At 42.4% G+C, this 17,346-nt stretch overlaps 2 protein-coding genes across 11 annotated transcripts; one reads left to right on the top strand and one right to left on the bottom strand.

Annotated features, from left to right (window-relative positions):
* Nucleotides 1-1,427: 1,427 nt before the first annotated feature.
* On the bottom strand, nt 1,428-9,941 carry tti1 (TELO2 interacting protein 1). Of its 5 annotated transcripts, none has more exons than XM_053644060.1 (8): nt 9,713-9,941; nt 6,205-8,539; nt 5,939-6,115; nt 5,458-5,621; nt 5,075-5,215; nt 4,769-4,973; nt 3,014-3,101; nt 1,428-2,277 (listed from the first exon to the last, which is right to left on the bottom strand). In XM_053644060.1, exons 2-8 carry the CDS (start codon nt 8,513-8,515, stop codon nt 2,055-2,057), a joined length of 3,309 nt encoding a protein of 1,102 aa, XP_053500035.1. In that variant the 5' UTR covers nt 8,516-8,539; nt 9,713-9,941; the 3' UTR covers nt 1,428-2,054. The 5 variants fall into 5 exon arrangements, 4 of the variants coding, with proteins under 4 accessions (XP_053500035.1, XP_053500034.1, XP_053500036.1 ...); XM_053644059.1 differs by having other exon boundaries at nt 9,846-9,939; XM_053644061.1 differs by lacking the exon at nt 9,713-9,941 and adding an exon at nt 8,680-8,793.
* A 45-nt stretch (nt 9,942-9,986) lies between these two features.
* Nucleotides 9,987-15,685, top strand: rprd1b (regulation of nuclear pre-mRNA domain containing 1B). Of its 6 annotated transcripts, none has more exons than XM_053644074.1 (8): nt 9,990-10,264; nt 10,693-10,987; nt 11,125-11,254; nt 11,393-11,532; nt 11,684-11,805; nt 12,297-12,423; nt 13,185-13,360; nt 13,850-15,685. In XM_053644074.1, the coding sequence occupies exons 2-8, from the start codon at nt 10,837-10,839 to the stop codon at nt 13,997-13,999; spliced, it is 996 nt and encodes a 331-aa protein (XP_053500049.1). In that variant the 5' UTR covers nt 9,990-10,264; nt 10,693-10,836; the 3' UTR covers nt 14,000-15,685. The 6 variants fall into 6 exon arrangements, with proteins under 6 accessions (XP_053500045.1, XP_053500049.1, XP_053500043.1 ...); XM_053644071.1 differs by having other exon boundaries at nt 9,993-10,264; nt 11,125-11,276; nt 11,394-11,532; nt 11,681-11,805; XM_053644072.1 differs by having other exon boundaries at nt 9,994-10,264; nt 11,681-11,805.
* The last annotated feature ends 1,661 nt before the right edge of the window (nt 15,686-17,346 follow it).

The following is a 17,346-nucleotide window of genomic DNA, read 5'->3' as shown; positions in this document are numbered from 1 at the left end:
AGATAAATAACCCTGCAGCTGGCTATACTAAAAGCTAGTCAGAAAAAGTAGCTAACTTAACTAAAGCTACTCTGTCAAATGGAGGAAAATCAATAATGATAGTCATTTTAGTGTGCAGCTCTAAAACCAAACGAAAAAATTATATATATATATATATATATATATATATATATATATATATATATATATATATTTGTAAGCCACTCTTAATAAGAAGCCTTAAAATGAGAGATGCATAGAGGGCTAACTCAACTCTTCAGGGTGTTTGTGGGAATGTCTAGCTAGCTATTTCTGTCACACTACATTGCTACTTGGCGAGGGGGAAAAATTCATGAAAAAAAAACCCTACATAAATATTTAAAATAGGGCATCAAATCACTACTTGTAGCTAGCTACTCATCAACACATAGCCATTGTGTAAGTCAGTACATCGTGGCAACACTCAAAACTAATGACTTGGCCTTGTTAGAAAGGATTAGCATGGTTGGACATTTCTCAGAACAGCGGAGATTTTATTTAACTAGGCATCCATGCTCCGATAAGGCCACAGGCTTCATTTGCTAGCTGTTAGAAATGAGTGTACAGAATTAATGGCCAACTCTACTGGCTCTGATTTTCCTGTAGACCTTAATCAGCTGGATCAATTAAGATGGATTAGAGCTAGTGCTGTATCTCCAGTAGCAGAGTATGTGCTTAATCTGCCTTCACACTGGTAAAAAAAAAAAAAAAAAAAAAAAAAAAAAAAAAAAAAAATCCTTCAGGGGCCTCATTTATTTTATCCTGCATGTGTACGGTGGAAATAAATAAAGTGGTGTGGGGAATCCACTGGAAGTGTGTAGTCTCGGATTAAAGCATACTGTCGATTTGCACTAAATTTAAAACGAGTGGTTGATATAACTGTTAGTGTACTGCTAGCACTCTGGAGTGGATTATTTTCAGACGTCAAACAAAAGCATTGTGTAGTTTGTTTAGCCTTCACAGGAATCCAGAGGTGAAGGGTGACACTCCTATGCTCACGATCCTCACCACCTGCTCAATCGACACATCCTCCGTCGTCACGTCACGGCAGCCGTTTCGTTGTCCTTAATGGCCGTTAATCGGTCACATGGCCGCCATACCACTGAGCCAAAGCCCTGTGTAATGAAGCTAGCGCTAGGCTTATCAGTCATGCTCGAGAGGAACGTGCTAGCCCGAGCGGCCCTTTATGAGTAATGGTCGAGCCGTCGGGTTTGGCAGCAGGATAAATAGCGGCAGATAAAGCGCTAGCACGCTAACACAAAGTGCACGAGGCAGGCTTCTTTGCCTGCGGCTAAAATATGCATTAAGATGTCAAGAGGAGACGCCTCGGAGCCCACACGGGCGCCGAACACGACCAGTCGCCCTGAACACTGACCGTGATGCTGTGCGATAGAAATAAATAAACAAGGCACAAAGAACTCATGTTTATTAGAAAATGGACACGCAGTTGGACAAAATATTAGTATTTATACATACGACATACTTTCTTTCGTCACCCAGGCTTTAGCTAACAGCTAAATGCTTCCCAGGTGAACACAAAGTACACTGTATAGACTCTTTTGTCTTCTTGTATAACCGTTTTGAGAAACTAAAGGGACCTGGAAATGCTAATATTGCTAACATCGCTCAGCGACTCACAATAACTGGTTGTCGTTAATTTTCTCAACGGATTCATTATTAAACGTTACTAGCCACGTTAGCATAGGGCAGGGTGATAGGACAGCAGTATCATTACAAATCACACTACTTTTCGGAAATTTTGCATGTCTCAAGAATTCCCCCCACGTTAAAGTCTATTTTTGGCACGGCGCTGTTGAATTCTGGATTCTGACTGGTCAGAAGGTGTTGTTATATTAACGAGCTTGTCCTATGTATTAACACTAACGTTTCTATAGTAAGAGATCATTCACAGGGACTGATTTATTTATTTATTTTTAAACGTGTGATTGTTGCTATGGTGATGTTTTCCGTAAGGAGGTGTTTATCGAACATTTAAGGAAGGAGTCTCCAGTGTCAGAATACAACGTCAGTCAGTTTTAATCTGCACTGTCGTGATGATTTTGCTCGTCCCGGGGCAGCTCAAGTTCCTGCAGCAGCATGGAGACGTTGTGCGTGTATTCGTTCCGGGCTCGGCCCATCCCGCTCAGCTTAACAGGGGACAGGAGCATGTGAGGCGGCTCGTACGCTACGGGACAGCACAGCTCGCTCAGGGTGAACCAGCATGAGTCCGGGTCCAGCTGCATCAGGTGTCGGAAAACACTGAGGGGAGAAGAAATAACAACGGATCCAGAGATCAATCAGGGAGATATGGGATATAACCCTTTTTTTTCTTTTCTCGCAGATGATTTTGCAGTCTTTTCGCTAGATAAATGTTCGTTTTCCTGCAATTTTACTCTAGTCACAGATAAACCGTGTGACACGTGAAGGAAAGTAAAATGTATAATATACCGAAACAGTCATTGAATTCTTTACAATTATTTCATTTTATTTTAAGCTAGCTAGCTAAACGCATTACTAACAGGGCATCTACAGCATCGCTTAGCTTCGCTTAGCTTAGCATCTCACAACCAACAGTGACATTTTGAAACTTTTCCCCCCTTTCCTACTGAAATATTTATGCCAATATAACAAAATTTTACTAAACTTGTAGCAGGTTCATAATTCACTTCCTGCACTGTACACTCTATTTCCTGAAATATATACGTCATGCTAGTTGAAATTTAGTTTTACTTTTTATATTTCAAGTAAAAGTGATTTTATTAATATTTTACCTTATTGCATTATACCTGAATTATAAGGTCTTTTATGTCTTTTACTTAAAACATATATTTGTGGGGAAATATATATATATATATATATATATATATACATACACTTATAGGAATATGTTCATCTTCAGCTCTCACTGACAGCAGCGTGTGTGTGTGTGTCTGAAAAAAGAAAAAAAATCTACTGAAATGAAACGAAGTTGAGTCGGGAGACTTAAACAGGTTACCTGAGGCCAGCTTCCTGTAATCTGATTGGCTGTCTGCAGCTCAGGTAGGGGAGACAGGACTCAGAGATACGGTCCAGATCCGAGTCCACTGCAAACACACACAATTATATGTATTATAACAAGAAACAGTTGTTTATTTGCTAGACGGTGCTACCTTGTACAGAGATTGAAACTTTAAAAAAAAATCGAATTCTGACCATTTTATTGGAATTTACACGGAAATAAACAGAACCTACACTGCTAATCGACGTTAATGCTTGACGTTAAACCAGTCCTCTGTGGCGCACCGACACACTCAGAATAAATGACTACATGCAACAATAACTAACGATAGGAATGCTACGTTAACGTTATTACAACCTACTACACGTTTATAATCACGTTATAAAGCGGCGTCGAGCTGCGTAACTCACTGCGTAACCGTGCTGAAAAACTCTCTTTCCCGCGGAGACGCTTCTCATTAATCTCTGACTTAGATAATGAGTGTGCTAATCATTCGGTCAAATTTAATTAAAGATTGTCATATCCCAATTCACCAGGCCTGTGACCATGTTAAATTTTCATAGCATGATAACTGCTTAATGGCCTAAACCAGCTGTCCAACTTATCTCTTATCTCTCACTGCCTTCCTCCAGACTGAAACTGGGGGGGTGGGGCAACGGCTCCGAAGCGTTTGCGTTTCCTAAATTAGGGGTTAGGAAAAAGACAAAAACATCATGTCACGTGTTAACGTTCATCTATACGCTACGTCACGCATCATGACATTAAGACCATGGAATTATAACGTTTTTGACTTTTTATATCATATCATATTATATTATATCACGATAAATTTCTATGGGAACAGAAGAGACGTACCGTACGATACGACTGCTCTGAGGAATCATTCGAGATTAGGCACAGCTTCGTGTCCAACGTACGCCAACACAAAGAAGCGAAACGTGTCTAATGGACGACATTTGCGCTAAAACACTGTTCACTGTCGGCCTTCATTTTCTTCCTTTAAACCTCCAACTCTCTTTGTGCCTCTAACCTTTCAGTATTCTCTGAGCTGAGGCCCAGCATTATGAGCTGAAACTGTGAATATTCACGCTCACACACACACACAAACACACACAGAGTTTTCAAAGCCTCCCACGCATCCTGGTGGTCTGCGCCACTTCAGCTCATCTCAGCCACTCATTACGGCGTGTTTTAGCACCTTCCTGCCTTTTCCTCTGGCGAAATAAAGCACTGAAAGAGAGCTGACGTCTCCAGAGGTCAGGAATTAAAATTCATTACGGACCATTCCGGTAAACAACTCGTTCCTCCGCTGGCTCCAGGCCATTTCAGCTAGACGCTCCCTTTCAAAAGCCTTCTGATCATCTCATCTCCTACTTCTTATCTTCATCTCCTACTTCTTATCTTATCTACACTCTCTAACTCTGTGTGTGTTGTGTTGAAGTGTGCGAGCCAATGATGTCTGTGCCCCAGAGTGAGGTGACACCCGGGGGACGAGTGTGAGTGTGTGTCGTGCTTCGCATTGAGATGCACAGGCAGCGTTCACTGCAGCTGTACTGAGCTTTGTTTCAGCTGCGATACGAGTCTGCCATCTAGTGGGGTGAAGACGTCACTGCAGCAAGGGAAACTATTACAGGTGCTTTCTAATAAACTAAAATAAACTAAAACTCCTTCTCCTCACTGTGACTGACATTCACAGAGGCCACGCCTCCTTCTACGTCACTGGGACTGAAATTCACAGAGGCCACGCCTTACCCAGATCGAGACGCACGCACAGAGGTCCGAGTCCCTGTAGCACGGCCAGCTGCAGCTTGTACGCGAGTGTGTGAGTGTACATGGGACCGGCGCGAGCGCTCGTCTCAGCCTGGCGTGAAAGTGATGACGTGAGTCGGGGCAGGACCTCTTTAGACACTCGCTTCCTCAGGAAGTCACCGCACGACTCACCCAACACACACAATACCTGCAGAGAGAGAGAGAGAGAGATAAGTGTACAGGTACCGATAACATCACCACACACACACACACACACACACACACACACACACACACACAGTTTCGTACCCTGAAAGCTTGGGGTACTGCGAGTGGGTCGTCATTGGTGAGGCGCTGGAGAAGAGCCGGCCAGCAGCGGTGCACCATGGGTAAGAGCTCATTCTCCGTCTCACACAGCACAGACACACACAGCTCTACAATGTCCAACACCTTCAAACACACACACACACACACTTATTCCTCCTGTATAACAGCAATTTGCCAGTGAATAAAGTTTATTACTTATTAAAGAATGACACGTCATACTTTTTATCCATTTACAGTTACATTTACTGTTGCGGCACGTCCAAGCTGCTTTTATAGAAAAATCAATCGACACCTTCTGACCAATCGGAATCTAGACCTGAACAGAAAGAAATTGAATGTTCTTTAACAGTTGTTCTGTACTCCACCTTCAGTCGCACTCCCATGTTGGGGTGAGACAGCAGGTGAATGCAGCGCTCCATCACGTCTTTAGCGATGGACACGTGTAATGGCAGCTCTGGTTTCGCGTCAGGGCCTTCCTCCTCCTCCTCCTCCTCTTTTACCTCAGGAGCCGCTGCCGACCGAGGTGCTTCTGTAAACCGAGGAACACCGTGGTGCACACACACATCACGAAATGTTAAACGGATTAAACAGGGGCCGCGTGCTTGGGTTACATCTGCTCTCTCTGATGTTTCTATTGATGTAAACAAAATGCCTGACTGTAAATAAGACATTTAAATAAGACAGCATGAATAAATATGCAAACGAGACAAACAAGGTAGCATAAACAAACAAATGTTTAAAAAATGAAATAACTCTTTTAAATTAGCAGGCGACACAGTAAAGTAACAAACAAACACATAAATAAGATCGACAACCATAACAGATTGGTAGATAAATCACTCTTACCTGCGTCACTTGACTCCTCCTCCACCTCCTCCTCGGCTCCGATCCCCTCCGCCAGCTCCTTCTGCTTTCTGTAATCCAAGAGAAACTGGCGAAGATTCAGCATCTCCGGAGTCGGGGTGTGTGTGCTGGCTGTGGAAGTCTGCCTGCGGCCTGTAGTGCTGGCGTTAAACCACCTCACTGCAGTAAAAGACAAGATATCACATGATTTATGGACATATGTGGGAGGTTAAAGGTTTGAGGACGTTTCTAAGAAAAAGACCGCTCACCCAGTGCCTTCAATAGTGAATGCAGGACTGTACAGAACTGCCGAGATCTCTGGTCGTAGCTCAGATCCAGGGCCGTGAGCACGTCCTGCACCACGTCGGCCACTAGGGGCAGCAGAGTGGCATCCGAATGGACGAACATGACGGCGAGGACTCGCGGGGCATGAGGGTGAACGCTGGGTCTGCTCAGGTTCAGGGAGACGTCATTCAGCAGGTAGTCCGCATTGCTGATCACCAGCTCCTTGGGCGAGCTATAATCGCAAGCCACGCAAAGGTTCTGCACGGTGCTGAGAGCTGACTGGCTGACAAGCAGCGAAGTATCTCCCGCCTTCTCCAGCACTGGGTAGAGTGCCGTCATCAGAAGCAGGCGGAAATCGGAGCCCAGAGCTAAAGCGAAGGAGCCGATCCCTTCCAGTTGGATACAGATCTGCCAAATGTTGCTGTTCAGCTGGTGGAGCGTTGGAGTTTTGGAACTGAAGGTTGGTGCGAGTTGGTGCCCGTTCCCGTCAGATCTGCTTAAAATAGAGGGGACCGCAGAATGACGTTTCTCCTGCTGTTCATCATCCGAGTCGTCCACTACAGTGGCGAGATGCCAGTTATTCAAACTGATGTATTCCTCAATAATGGAAGCGATTGCACTTTTCAGGTCCTCGTGGCTTATTCCGGAAGTCTCTGAACGGTCAGCTGTTCTCAAAATGTCTGCTTCCATCCCAACTCCCGCTGCCCCGCTGATAACCTCATTGAGCACCAGAGCGGCTTGTTTGCGATAAACCGACGACTCCTTGTAGAGCTCCAAGAAATGGTCCACCAGTAAATAAAGATTTCCATAACGACCCAGCATCTGGCATACCTGCTTCAACGCTGAGAAGATCTTGTTGTCTGTAAAATAAAGGAAGTATTTGCTCTGGTGCTGTACATCGGGAGCATCAGTTGCCAAGTCGGATAATGGCGCAAAACTTCTTTCCTCTACGATCCTGACGTCTGTGACATCCAACTCGAGCACCTGCATTAACGCTTTGGAGATACGCTGGAGGTGAACTGCTGACGTCAAGACCAAATCCACTTGAGGACCGAGGATCTTCAGGTACCCCAGGAGGACAGTGAGGATAAAGAGCTTGCGCTTGTCGTCCGTTGTTCTCATGAGCCGAGGTAGAGAAGACACCAAGCTATGCAAGTTTTCAGACAGGACGTGGGTTAAAGCTTGACCTCCTGTAGCTTGGTTTCTTCTAGATACCTCAGCCAGTACTGTCGTACACCGCTCTTTAACTCGAGGTTCCTCATCATTGACGGCACCAACCAAAGCCTCTAGAAGAGGACCGATGCATTCAGATAAAGATTTGCTGCACTGGGTAAGAAGACGATCGGACAGATTGACCAGTTCCAATCTTACTCTCCAATGTTGGTGCGCTGTGGTGTAAGAGATCACTTTCTGCAGCGCCAACACAAGTCTTTTAGATGTGGACTTGCTCCAAGAAGGAGTCCTTTTCACCACCAACTCTCCAATCCTACCCAACCCAGGTGACTCCGCACTCGTGGCGCTGTCGTTCTGAAGCTGTTTGTCGTCCATAACCAGGCCCACTGTGGTGTACCAAACCTTCATGGCTTTCACCGTAACCATGTGCCCTTGTCTCACGTCTCCGCTAATCACATGACTCAAAGCTCGAGTGATTCCTGGTAGGAACGAAGCCAGCGTATTTCCAAGCAAATTTCTTTCCTCTTCATCTGGTTCTACATGCGTTCGTTCACAATCGCACTGCAGGAACAGAGACAGAAGGCACTTCAACGCTGCTGCCTGCACTCCTCTCGCTTTCTCTTCCTCTGCCAGAGCCAAGAACAGCGACACGGCGGCTCCCAGTCCGGGAAGCATCGCAGGCTCATACATCCTGAACACCACATCTCCGTACGCGGAATGCACGAGAGCATCCAGACATCGTAGCACCGCTAACTTCAGCTCCTCTGCTGATGGAGCCGGCTTTCCAGGGTCATTTGGAGAGCTGAGGCAAAGGCAAAGCTCAGAAAAGAGTTCACGTAGAGATTCCCAGTTCTGAATGCAGGTCTTTTCCAGAACATAGGTCATGGCGTCCATAACAGCTTGCACGACGCCCTCTCGCTTGGCCCCAGGGGTCTTGAGGACAAAGCGGAGAGGGAAGAGGACATAATCCTGAAGCAGCTGGAGGACTCCATCGCTAACACCATGCAGATGGACATTCAGAGCCTCTATATTGGACAGAGTAGGCTCTTTGGTCAGTAGGACACAGGAGGGCCGCAGGTAAGCGAAGGCAATCTTTGGGTCATCGATCTGATGATCAGCCATCCTCCATTAGTGAACGGATTAAATCTATGAGATAATGAATCAACAGCCCAGAATTATACAATCCACTCTAAACACAGTCAAAGTATAAGCTACGTTGCATTTAAATGGCAGCCAATAGCGTTCAAGATACCCCATGATACACCCCCCACCGAATTGAAACAAACCTGACAGTAGATTAGTGAACTAATGAAGAGTAAAAGACTTTTATCATCCTCTGAGGATTTCTCACCAACGCCTTCACCCACACAGTTTCGTCCGCCCAATTGAACCAGAACAATAACCTACTGTAGATGTTTGTTTTTGGTGTTATGCCATACACGGTGGTGACAGTGTACTGGTGGTCAGCTGCAGAGAGTCCTTTCCAGGAGACATCTGAAGCATCCGAGTGGTAGGCTTAAAGCATAATTGTTATTTGTATATAGTTATCTAAGATGTCTTAGATCAAACCTTGAATTATAAAACGGCTTACTCGTACTGATAGCGAAGAGTGATGCTGTATAAAGATGGAGTCACATTCTGACATTACGACACCTAACAGCCCAAAATTGGTCAAACACTTCTCCGAAAAAGTCACATAATCACCAACTCACCCTCTTTTAAATAAACAAACAAACAAACAAAATCCAACCATTCTTCTACAACAAGTGATGGTTGGAAATAGGGTTTAGCAAGACAATGATATAATATCAATATCATGATAGATTATATCTCAAAATGCTTCTCTAAGATATCGTAGACATCAAGTAGCTGATTTAACGTTAAAATTTTCGACCACTGTATCATGGACATTATTTTGTGAGCAAACCTACATCACGGTACATATTGTGTATCGTTAGAAATGCCTTAAAGAATCGTGATACGATATTTCTGTCAAGTCACGCCAACCTCTAAAAACGAAGGGAAGGTGCGCCGCTAAAAGCACACCAAGTCGGTCTTGCAGAGAAAGACCCACCCCAGTTCTAGAGAGCCTTTCATTGGACGAACACAAGACGAGTACAGGAAGCGTCATCTGAAAAATCGTACTCGTTTTTCCCTAAGTAACGAGCTATAAAATTCTAACCAGAATATCTCAAAAACTATTTTTTTACACAGTATATACATTATATATATATATATATATACTGTGTCAACTAAGAGACATGTACGCAACCCTCTAAAACAGAAATGAGAATAATTTTAGGGACACTTTAAACTCACCAGTCTTCACTGACGTCATTAAACAACATTTCAGTCATGTTATTTGTGATGGAGCTCTTTCAGTATGAGAGCGAACACGAATTTGCGGGTTTACTGCACGGAAAGAAAGAGAAAACACAACAACACGTCGTACCTTCAATCCAACCATCCCGAAGCGACTGAAATCCTTCTCTATGCCGTAAAACAGAACCAGAAACATCGATCACACGTTTCAAGCGTTGGTCTGCATAGCGTCGCGTTGATGTCGACGTCATCGAGACGCGACGAACTCCGTCGTGTGTTTGTTTACCCAGCTATTGAGCGTTTGCGACGTAAAAATGCGTTTCCCTGCCAGTTAATAATCGCGTTAGCGACACGCCATACACCACTGGAAAGGGTTTTCAAAATTCTGCACTATTCCGCGACAAGGTTTATAGGTTACGAACTGGAGAGAGCAAACTTTTAAACTGTTTTTTGGACGCGAAGTGGACAAACTCCACACCGGCCATCTTTGCTAACTTGGCTAGCTCTCCTTGCTAGCGGGAAAAACTATTTTGGATTCCATAAAAAAAGGTTAGCTGCTGTCAGAAAGATATATTTGACATGTTTCAGATGTTTTGTGCTTCTCTGTGCGCGATGTGGTGTGTTTTTGTCAGTTAACAAGGTGAATGTCAAAACGTGCATCACACTTTACCACACTTTGGATCCCAAATCACTTGCTTTTGAGCACGTAAATGCACTAGGTAGGGCGTAGAAACTGTTAGCCCTTATCCTGTGTAGTGCACTTCTACAAGGAGTAGAGTGGCATATGGGATGGGGCCAGTCCTTAAGGATTATCAGTAAGCACATTTTCAATAATCCAGTTAGAATGACACTTCACAATTCATCTGTAAACATTGAACACCTTGTGTGATTATTTGTGATGCATGACTACAATGTGGTGTTTGTTTGTTTGTTTGTTTTTACTCCGACTAAACCTTTCTCATGTCCCGTATGTTCAGGTCACCATCAGATCTCCGAGCAAAGCCGCAAGTTCGTTCGTCCGTTAGTCCGACTGCGACATGTATTGACACCGCCGCTAAACAATCAGACCCAGAGTTTCCCCTGGCTGTGTTCGGATCTCCGGTTTAGCGTTCCACGTCGTCATGTCGTCGTTTTCCGAGTCTGCCTTGGAGAAGAAGCTGTCCGAGCTGAGTAACTCGCAGCAGAGCGTCCAGACGCTGTCGCTGTGGATCATACACCACCGCAAACATTCAGGCACCATCGTCCGTGTGTGGCATAAAGAGCTGAAAAAAGGTACGGGTCGATATTGTAGTAAAGTTTAGTACAGTCCTGGTCTTAATCTACGAAAAATATAACACGTGGAAGATAACACACAGCGTTTAATAACGTGTAAACTTGTGATTTTGCGAATTCTGTTTCTTCTTTCACAGCCAAAAGCAGCCGGAAGCTGACCTTCCTTTACCTCGCCAACGACGTTATTCAGAACAGTAAGAAGAAAGGACCCGAGTTCACGCGGGATTTTGAAGGTGTCCTCGTTGATGCCTGCTCACATGTAGCGAGGTCGGTGTGTCCTGGGCAAAGGAAAGTCTGTTTCTCACACGTTGTTTCTCTTTATCACCTGTACCTGTTTGTCTCTCTTACCCTATTCAACCTCATATTCCTCCATTTAATAATATCTGTGTGTGTGTGTGTGTATAGGGAAACAGATGAGAGCTGCAGGAAGCACATGGAGAGGCTGTTGAACATCTGGCAGGAACGCAGTCTCTACCGCGCCGATTTCATCCAGCAGCTCAAACTGGCCATCGAGGACTCCAACAGCCCCAGACACAAAGTTGCAGGTTGGTACACAAACACACTCCTGCTAAACTTACAGATATGTGGGCCACGCCTCCTTTCATGAGGACTGACTGACAACTAGGCCACGCCTCCTTTCCCTGAGTCTGTTTGCTATCGTTTTAATAGGGCCTTATTTTGTGTGTTTTATAGCAGACGAGAAGAAGGGGCTGAAAAGAACGTTCCAGAAGGTTCAGGAAGAGGAAGAGGAAGATGATGACGACGATTACAGGGCGCAGTATTCTCCCCACGAGACAGACGCCACCGGCCCACAGCTGGTATAAACACTGGTCATTTGGACCAAAAAATCAGATGCTTTTACTACAAGGCTAACGTACCTAGAAACAAAAGGTCTCACCCAAAAAACTCAATGCATTAATACATGGGACAAACCTTCATAACATTTGCTTTTAATCACATTGTTATTATTTCATTCAATATATGGTGCTGAAGTGGGCAGAGTGACTTCAGGAGGCGGAGTTTAGGAGGCTACGCTAAGAAAATAAGATGGCTGCCCCGTAATATTACACCATTCGATATACAGTGAAATTCCTGTAGTTTTTATAGATTACAGTACATCACGTTGTGTCCTAATCCATGTCAGAAAACAACCGGACGTGGGTTGGTCCCTGAATTTTTATTTAAACTTTTTTTGGGTGAGATATATTTATATTTTCTTCTCTCGCTTTAAAAGTCTCCTCACGTGTCTGGCTTGATTAAAGTAATAATTGAGAACCGCAACCAAATCGTTTTGTGCGTTTCGGAACAGACGGAGGAGCTGGTTAAAGCCCTGCAGGACCTGGAGAATGCTGCGTCCGGAGATGCCACCGTGCGGCAGAAGATCGCCTCGCTGCCTCAGGAGGTGCAGGACGTCTCTCTGCTCGAGAAGATCACAGGTCAGGCTCAGGGACCCGCTCTGAAATAAGAGTCCAGAGTGTTTTACAATCAATTGCGTGCCGTATTGGGCCTGAGTTTTGTAATTCTGTCTTCATACCCACAATGCAAACCGGACATCGCATAAGTAAAGAGATAAATATTTTAAAAAAAAATTTTTAAACACAACAAAGAGAAATGAGCTGTTTTTTTTCCCTTTGTCATTTCAGAGTAAATCTGTACGACATTGTCTAATATGATAATGGAAGAAAAAGCATATTGAAGGTTATTTTTGTTTTGCTATATATTATTTGAAATAAACCGAAAACATTGTATAACATAATCTTATTTATATATTATTATTATTTTGTGATTATTATTATTATTAACACATTATATTTGTGTTTGTTTATCCAGCTAGTTAGTCACTTGTTTATTAATAACTTGATATTTATTTTTTATTTTAATATTTCTTTTATTACCAGTCATTTACTATTAATAATCATATTTGTTTTATTTTAAATTAAACTTGGTGTAAAAATGAGTTATGTCTTTTATTTTTTTTTCCCCCTAAGGCTTTTTACCCCACAGAAAATTATTAACCTTTATAAATATTACATATCATTCCATGGAATGGGATTAAAAACATACATTTTTAAAAATGTATTTTATTTGCTGCTCTGGAACCTTTGTTCATCATTAAAATACACTAAATGCTAAAATGAGGTGTTCATGGTTCCAGGCCGTTTATCTGTTGGTATATCATGTTTTATGTGATGTGCAGATAAGGAGGCAGCAGATAAGCTCTCTAAGACGGTGGATGAGGCGTGTCTTCTGCTGGCTGAGTATAACGGGAGACTGGCGGCCGAGCTGGAGGACCGCAGACAGCTGGCCCGCATGCTGACCGAATACATCAACAGCCAGAAGGAGGCGCTGAGCGAGAGGGAGAAAAAACTCGAGGTACAGCATCCTGTCATGCTGTGCTTTATATAAAACACACACACACACATTGAGTCTAAACAGGGGTTTAGTACAGTACAGTAGCCCAAACAATATGGCTAGCGTCAGAATCACCGAGAGACAAGAGACGCACCTTGTTGTCTTGTAATGTGTACACGTAACCTTTTACAATTTTTTTTTGCTAAAAAAACAAACCAAAGAAATGAATTTCTCTTTGTGACATGGTGAACGTTAAGGAGAGACGTCGTCAAATTATAAACCCATAACAGAAGATCCGATGACTATTAAGTATCAAGGTTAAGTTTATACCGCGCTGATCTAACAGCTCAGCTTTTTATCTGTTTTAACGTTGCGGAAACATCTACGAAAACACATGAGCTCCTGTTCTCACTCATCACTATGAGCCGTCACTATGGAAACGATTAAGCTGTTAGACGGTCAGAATCCAGAATTCAACCAAATGAACATGTTTCGGTTGTGGTGTTACAGGAGTACAAGCAGAAGCTGGCGCGAGTCACTCAGGTGCGCAAAGAGCTCAAGTCTCACATCCAGAGCCTGCCCGACCTCTCGCTCCTGCCCAACGTCACCGGAGGACTGGCGCCGCTGCCCTCGGCCGGAGATCTCTTCTCGACCGACTGATCGGTTCTTCTCTCTTCGTCCCTCCATCCTCAGTCTGGACTCTGATTCCACCGTCACCAGCCGATCAGCTGAGATCAGGCCAGATCCTCAGCTTCTGGCCTTTGTGTTCGGTTTTTAGAAGGAAAAAAATAATAATTCCTGCTGAGTTTTCACCGACAGAGCGAACGTGAACATGACTCTGCCGTCTTATCGTTATTAGAGGAGGTTTTTGTTTGTTTTTTTGTGCTTTTTTTAGTTTTACTGATTTAGGGTGTGATTAGGCTTTATTTGCTTATTAATAACCCCATGAGGTGTTTGTGAAAAAAGGCTTGCTCAGACACCCCTACCCCCCCATCCCTCCATACCCCCCATTTTTCATTTGCTCAGTTATACAGACTAGGTAGCTGATATAAAGGAAATAAACAGTGACAGTGACAGACATTCATCATCAGCTGCCATTGGAGCGGCGCCAACTAGGGCTGGGCAATATACTCTGAGTGTGGTGTTATCACGATCTTGAATCTTCTTTGGAGAAATAAAGCTCGCCCATATGAAACTTTTGTGTTAAACAAATAGTACTAATTCATTTTAAAAAATCGAATGTAAACACGTTTCCAAATAGACATGTTTGGTCTCTGATGTTTGCTCCGTTTGGAGCTATAATAAGAAATGGAAATCTATCTCAATCTAAAAAATTTTTCCTCAAACCATGTGACTTTCCGTAATCTGTACACATGAACGTTATGAGGGTGGCCATCTTGAATTACGTATATTATACTCCTTTTATTTTTTTTCCCCACGATGTACTGATTTGGGTTTGTTTTGAATAGAAAAGCTTTTGGGTGACACAGACGTCCATTACTTGTTAGTACCGATGACACTTTGTTAAAGAAATAGCAATAATTTGGCCAAAATGTTTCCTATAAATATTTTCCTCAAACCACGTTCTCGAACACGGCGTGAGGTCCTATAGTCCATAAAATCAGTTTCACCCATGTAGCTGAATGCTGGAACATTGCGGTAACCTTACGACAGCGGCCATTTTGGACAGACACCCCCTCCCCCAGATCCAACTGCACTTGAAATCCAGAAAGTGATGTCGATATACTGAATATACTGTGCTGTTATATAACCCATCGATTTTGGTGCTATTTTTTTGAGGATTTTGGGTGACATAGAAGTCCATTACTTATCAGCCAAGACATTTTGAATGTTCTGTTGCACTGGAGTATTTCCATTTCCTGTTAAGATCTTCCTCAAACCATGATACAGTGATACAACTACCTGTAATCTACAAACATGAGCATAAACCTCACAGTGTAGCTTAACCCTGGAACATTACGACAGCAGCCATCTTGGATCAACTAGAACTTTTTCTCTTTTTTTGCTTTTTTTTTTTGCTTTTTTTTTGCTTTCACCCCCCAAAGTTCGATGGTGTAAGTTTACCTAAGACTATTTTACCTAATACGTTGATTTGGCTATGTATTGATTAAGACAAATGGTTCATATGTACTAACAAGAAATGGAAGTCTATGGCATATTTTCTAAAGTAAAAGTAATAGTAATAATTTGTAGTAATTATAGTAATAATTTGGCAAAAAAAAAAATCTCTTTACTCCTTACTGAAAATTTGAGTTCTTGGACACAGTGTGACTTCTTATAAACATTAACGATAAACAGTAATCAATAAACATGAACAAAACTTTACCTTGTAGCTGAATGCTGTAACATTACAAGAGTGGCTTAGCACGATGTATTTTTTTCTGCTCAGGCTCTGCCTTCCAAAGTATGACGACAGAACTTAAAAGAAATGATCTGGATGATGATGATATATTTCTATACTAAATATACAATGATATTTTACATAATACATTGATTTTGCTATGTATTTATTAGAAAAAATTTGGGGAGACAGACTTTTTTTTTGTGGCAAAGATAACGATGATATTTTTTGCTCGCATCGCCCAGTCCAAGTGTTACGCTACTGACTCCACACTGTGGTTGATATTCATGTGAAGAAATGTATCTACTGTATGCTGGTTCTTCTCTTTCAAAAGGCAGGTACGTTTCATAGTATGTTGCTGGAAAAAAAAAAGTCCTCAAAGTGGCCAATCAGAAAGCAGTATTTTTTTCAGAATTTGCGCTGATAATTCATGACATGTTGGAGAGAACATTAACAGCAGGTCTTAACTAAACAAACTGTCTCTGTTTCTTTTCTCCCCCCTCCGCCCCCCCACAAAAGCTGATGACCGTGTTCCGATTGGATAAACGACCGCCTGATTTTCAGAAACGCAGCTCTGTTTTCGTGTTTGAATTTGATCTCAGAAAATCTCACAAATATTTTCCTCTTCAATTTACAGCGGTCGTGAAATGAAATGCCAGGATAACAGTAGTGTTGCATTTTATAATAACATAAATTTAACATCTACGAGAATCAAACTAAATGAGGGGAAATCAATATTCTGTAAAAAAAAACAAATAAATAAAAACGTTTGAAAATGTTTAAGATTTAGAACAAAATTGTAATCAGGTGCTTCCGTTCAGTTTGTAATTTGTTATAATAATAAAAATATATATATACTGAGGATGCCTTTGATATCTCATTGGAAAAGTGTACTCTAATTACATAATTGATCACAATATCGATATTATATCATCATATCGCTGCCATACTGTCAATAAAATATCTATGAGGCGTCCCAGACTGTATAAACGAGGGAAAAAACTAATGATGTGGACCACTAACGTTCAACCAATGAGTCGGTTAACTGTCGGATTAGAAAGCTCCGCCTCCTCTTGCACTAGCATTTAGATGTTTTGGGTCATAGGCTGTTTTAGGTTTTAAAAACAGCATTGAATTCACAGTGATTTTTATAGTATCTTAATCATCCTTTACCCTTTATTGCTATTAGTTTCTTACCACAGCAAAGATTCAGTTTGAATTGTTTTGTTTTTTAAGGTGTTTAATAAAAGTAACAGTAAAAAGAATTGACCACCACCCAAATAATATTTGCTCACTGATGGTGTGGTTTCATCTTCAGGCTCCTCCCACAGAGCGTCTGATAGCTTTTGTAAACTTTTCTGGCCACAAGCTTCAGGATCTTAAATGTTTTCCTAGAGAGAACCAAGCTTTGATCACTATGAGAGTACAAAGTTAAATAAAATAGTAAACAGACTGAACTGAAGAAGGGTGTGGGAGATCACTTCATATGTTTACCACTAAGCTATGGGGGAAAAGTCTTTGGTCGGCTAGTTAGGTGGGGTTTTTTTTTTGTAAACATTTATTGGTGTAAATTCTTGGTGGCGCATTTGCACCACCCCTAGTAATAGATTAACGGAAAATAAAATACCGTTATAGAAAAAGACTC

Source organism: Ictalurus furcatus, chromosome 15 (genome assembly GCF_023375685.1).
Source record: "Ictalurus furcatus strain D&B chromosome 15, Billie_1.0, whole genome shotgun sequence".
Lineage (NCBI taxonomy): Eukaryota > Metazoa > Chordata > Actinopteri > Siluriformes > Ictaluridae > Ictalurus > Ictalurus furcatus.
The sequence above is the reverse complement of the archived record's forward strand: the minus strand, read 5'-3'. Positions and strand labels throughout refer to the sequence as shown.

Coding starts and splice junctions, on each gene's coding strand:
- tti1 (XM_053644060.1), bottom strand. CDS start 8,515: ATGGCTGATCATCAGATCGATGACCCAAAGATTGCCTTCGCTTACCTG. Junction 4,974..5,074: donor CAGTACCCCAAGCTTTCAGG/GTACGAAACTGT, acceptor CTCTCTCTGCAG/GTATTGTGTGTGTTGGGTGA. Junction 2,278..3,013: donor TTACAGGAAGCTGGCCTCAG/GTAACCTGTTTA, acceptor TTCTCCCCTCAG/TGTTTTCCGACACCTGATGC.
- rprd1b (XM_053644068.1), top strand. CDS start 10,837: ATGTCGTCGTTTTCCGAGTCTGCCTTGGAGAAGAAGCTGTCCGAGCTG. Junction 11,533..11,680: donor CCCCAGACACAAAGTTGCAG/GTTGGTACACAA, acceptor TGTGTTTTATAG/CAGACGAGAAGAAGGGGCTG. Junction 13,361..13,849: donor AGAGGGAGAAAAAACTCGAG/GTACAGCATCCT, acceptor GTGGTGTTACAG/GAGTACAAGCAGAAGCTGGC.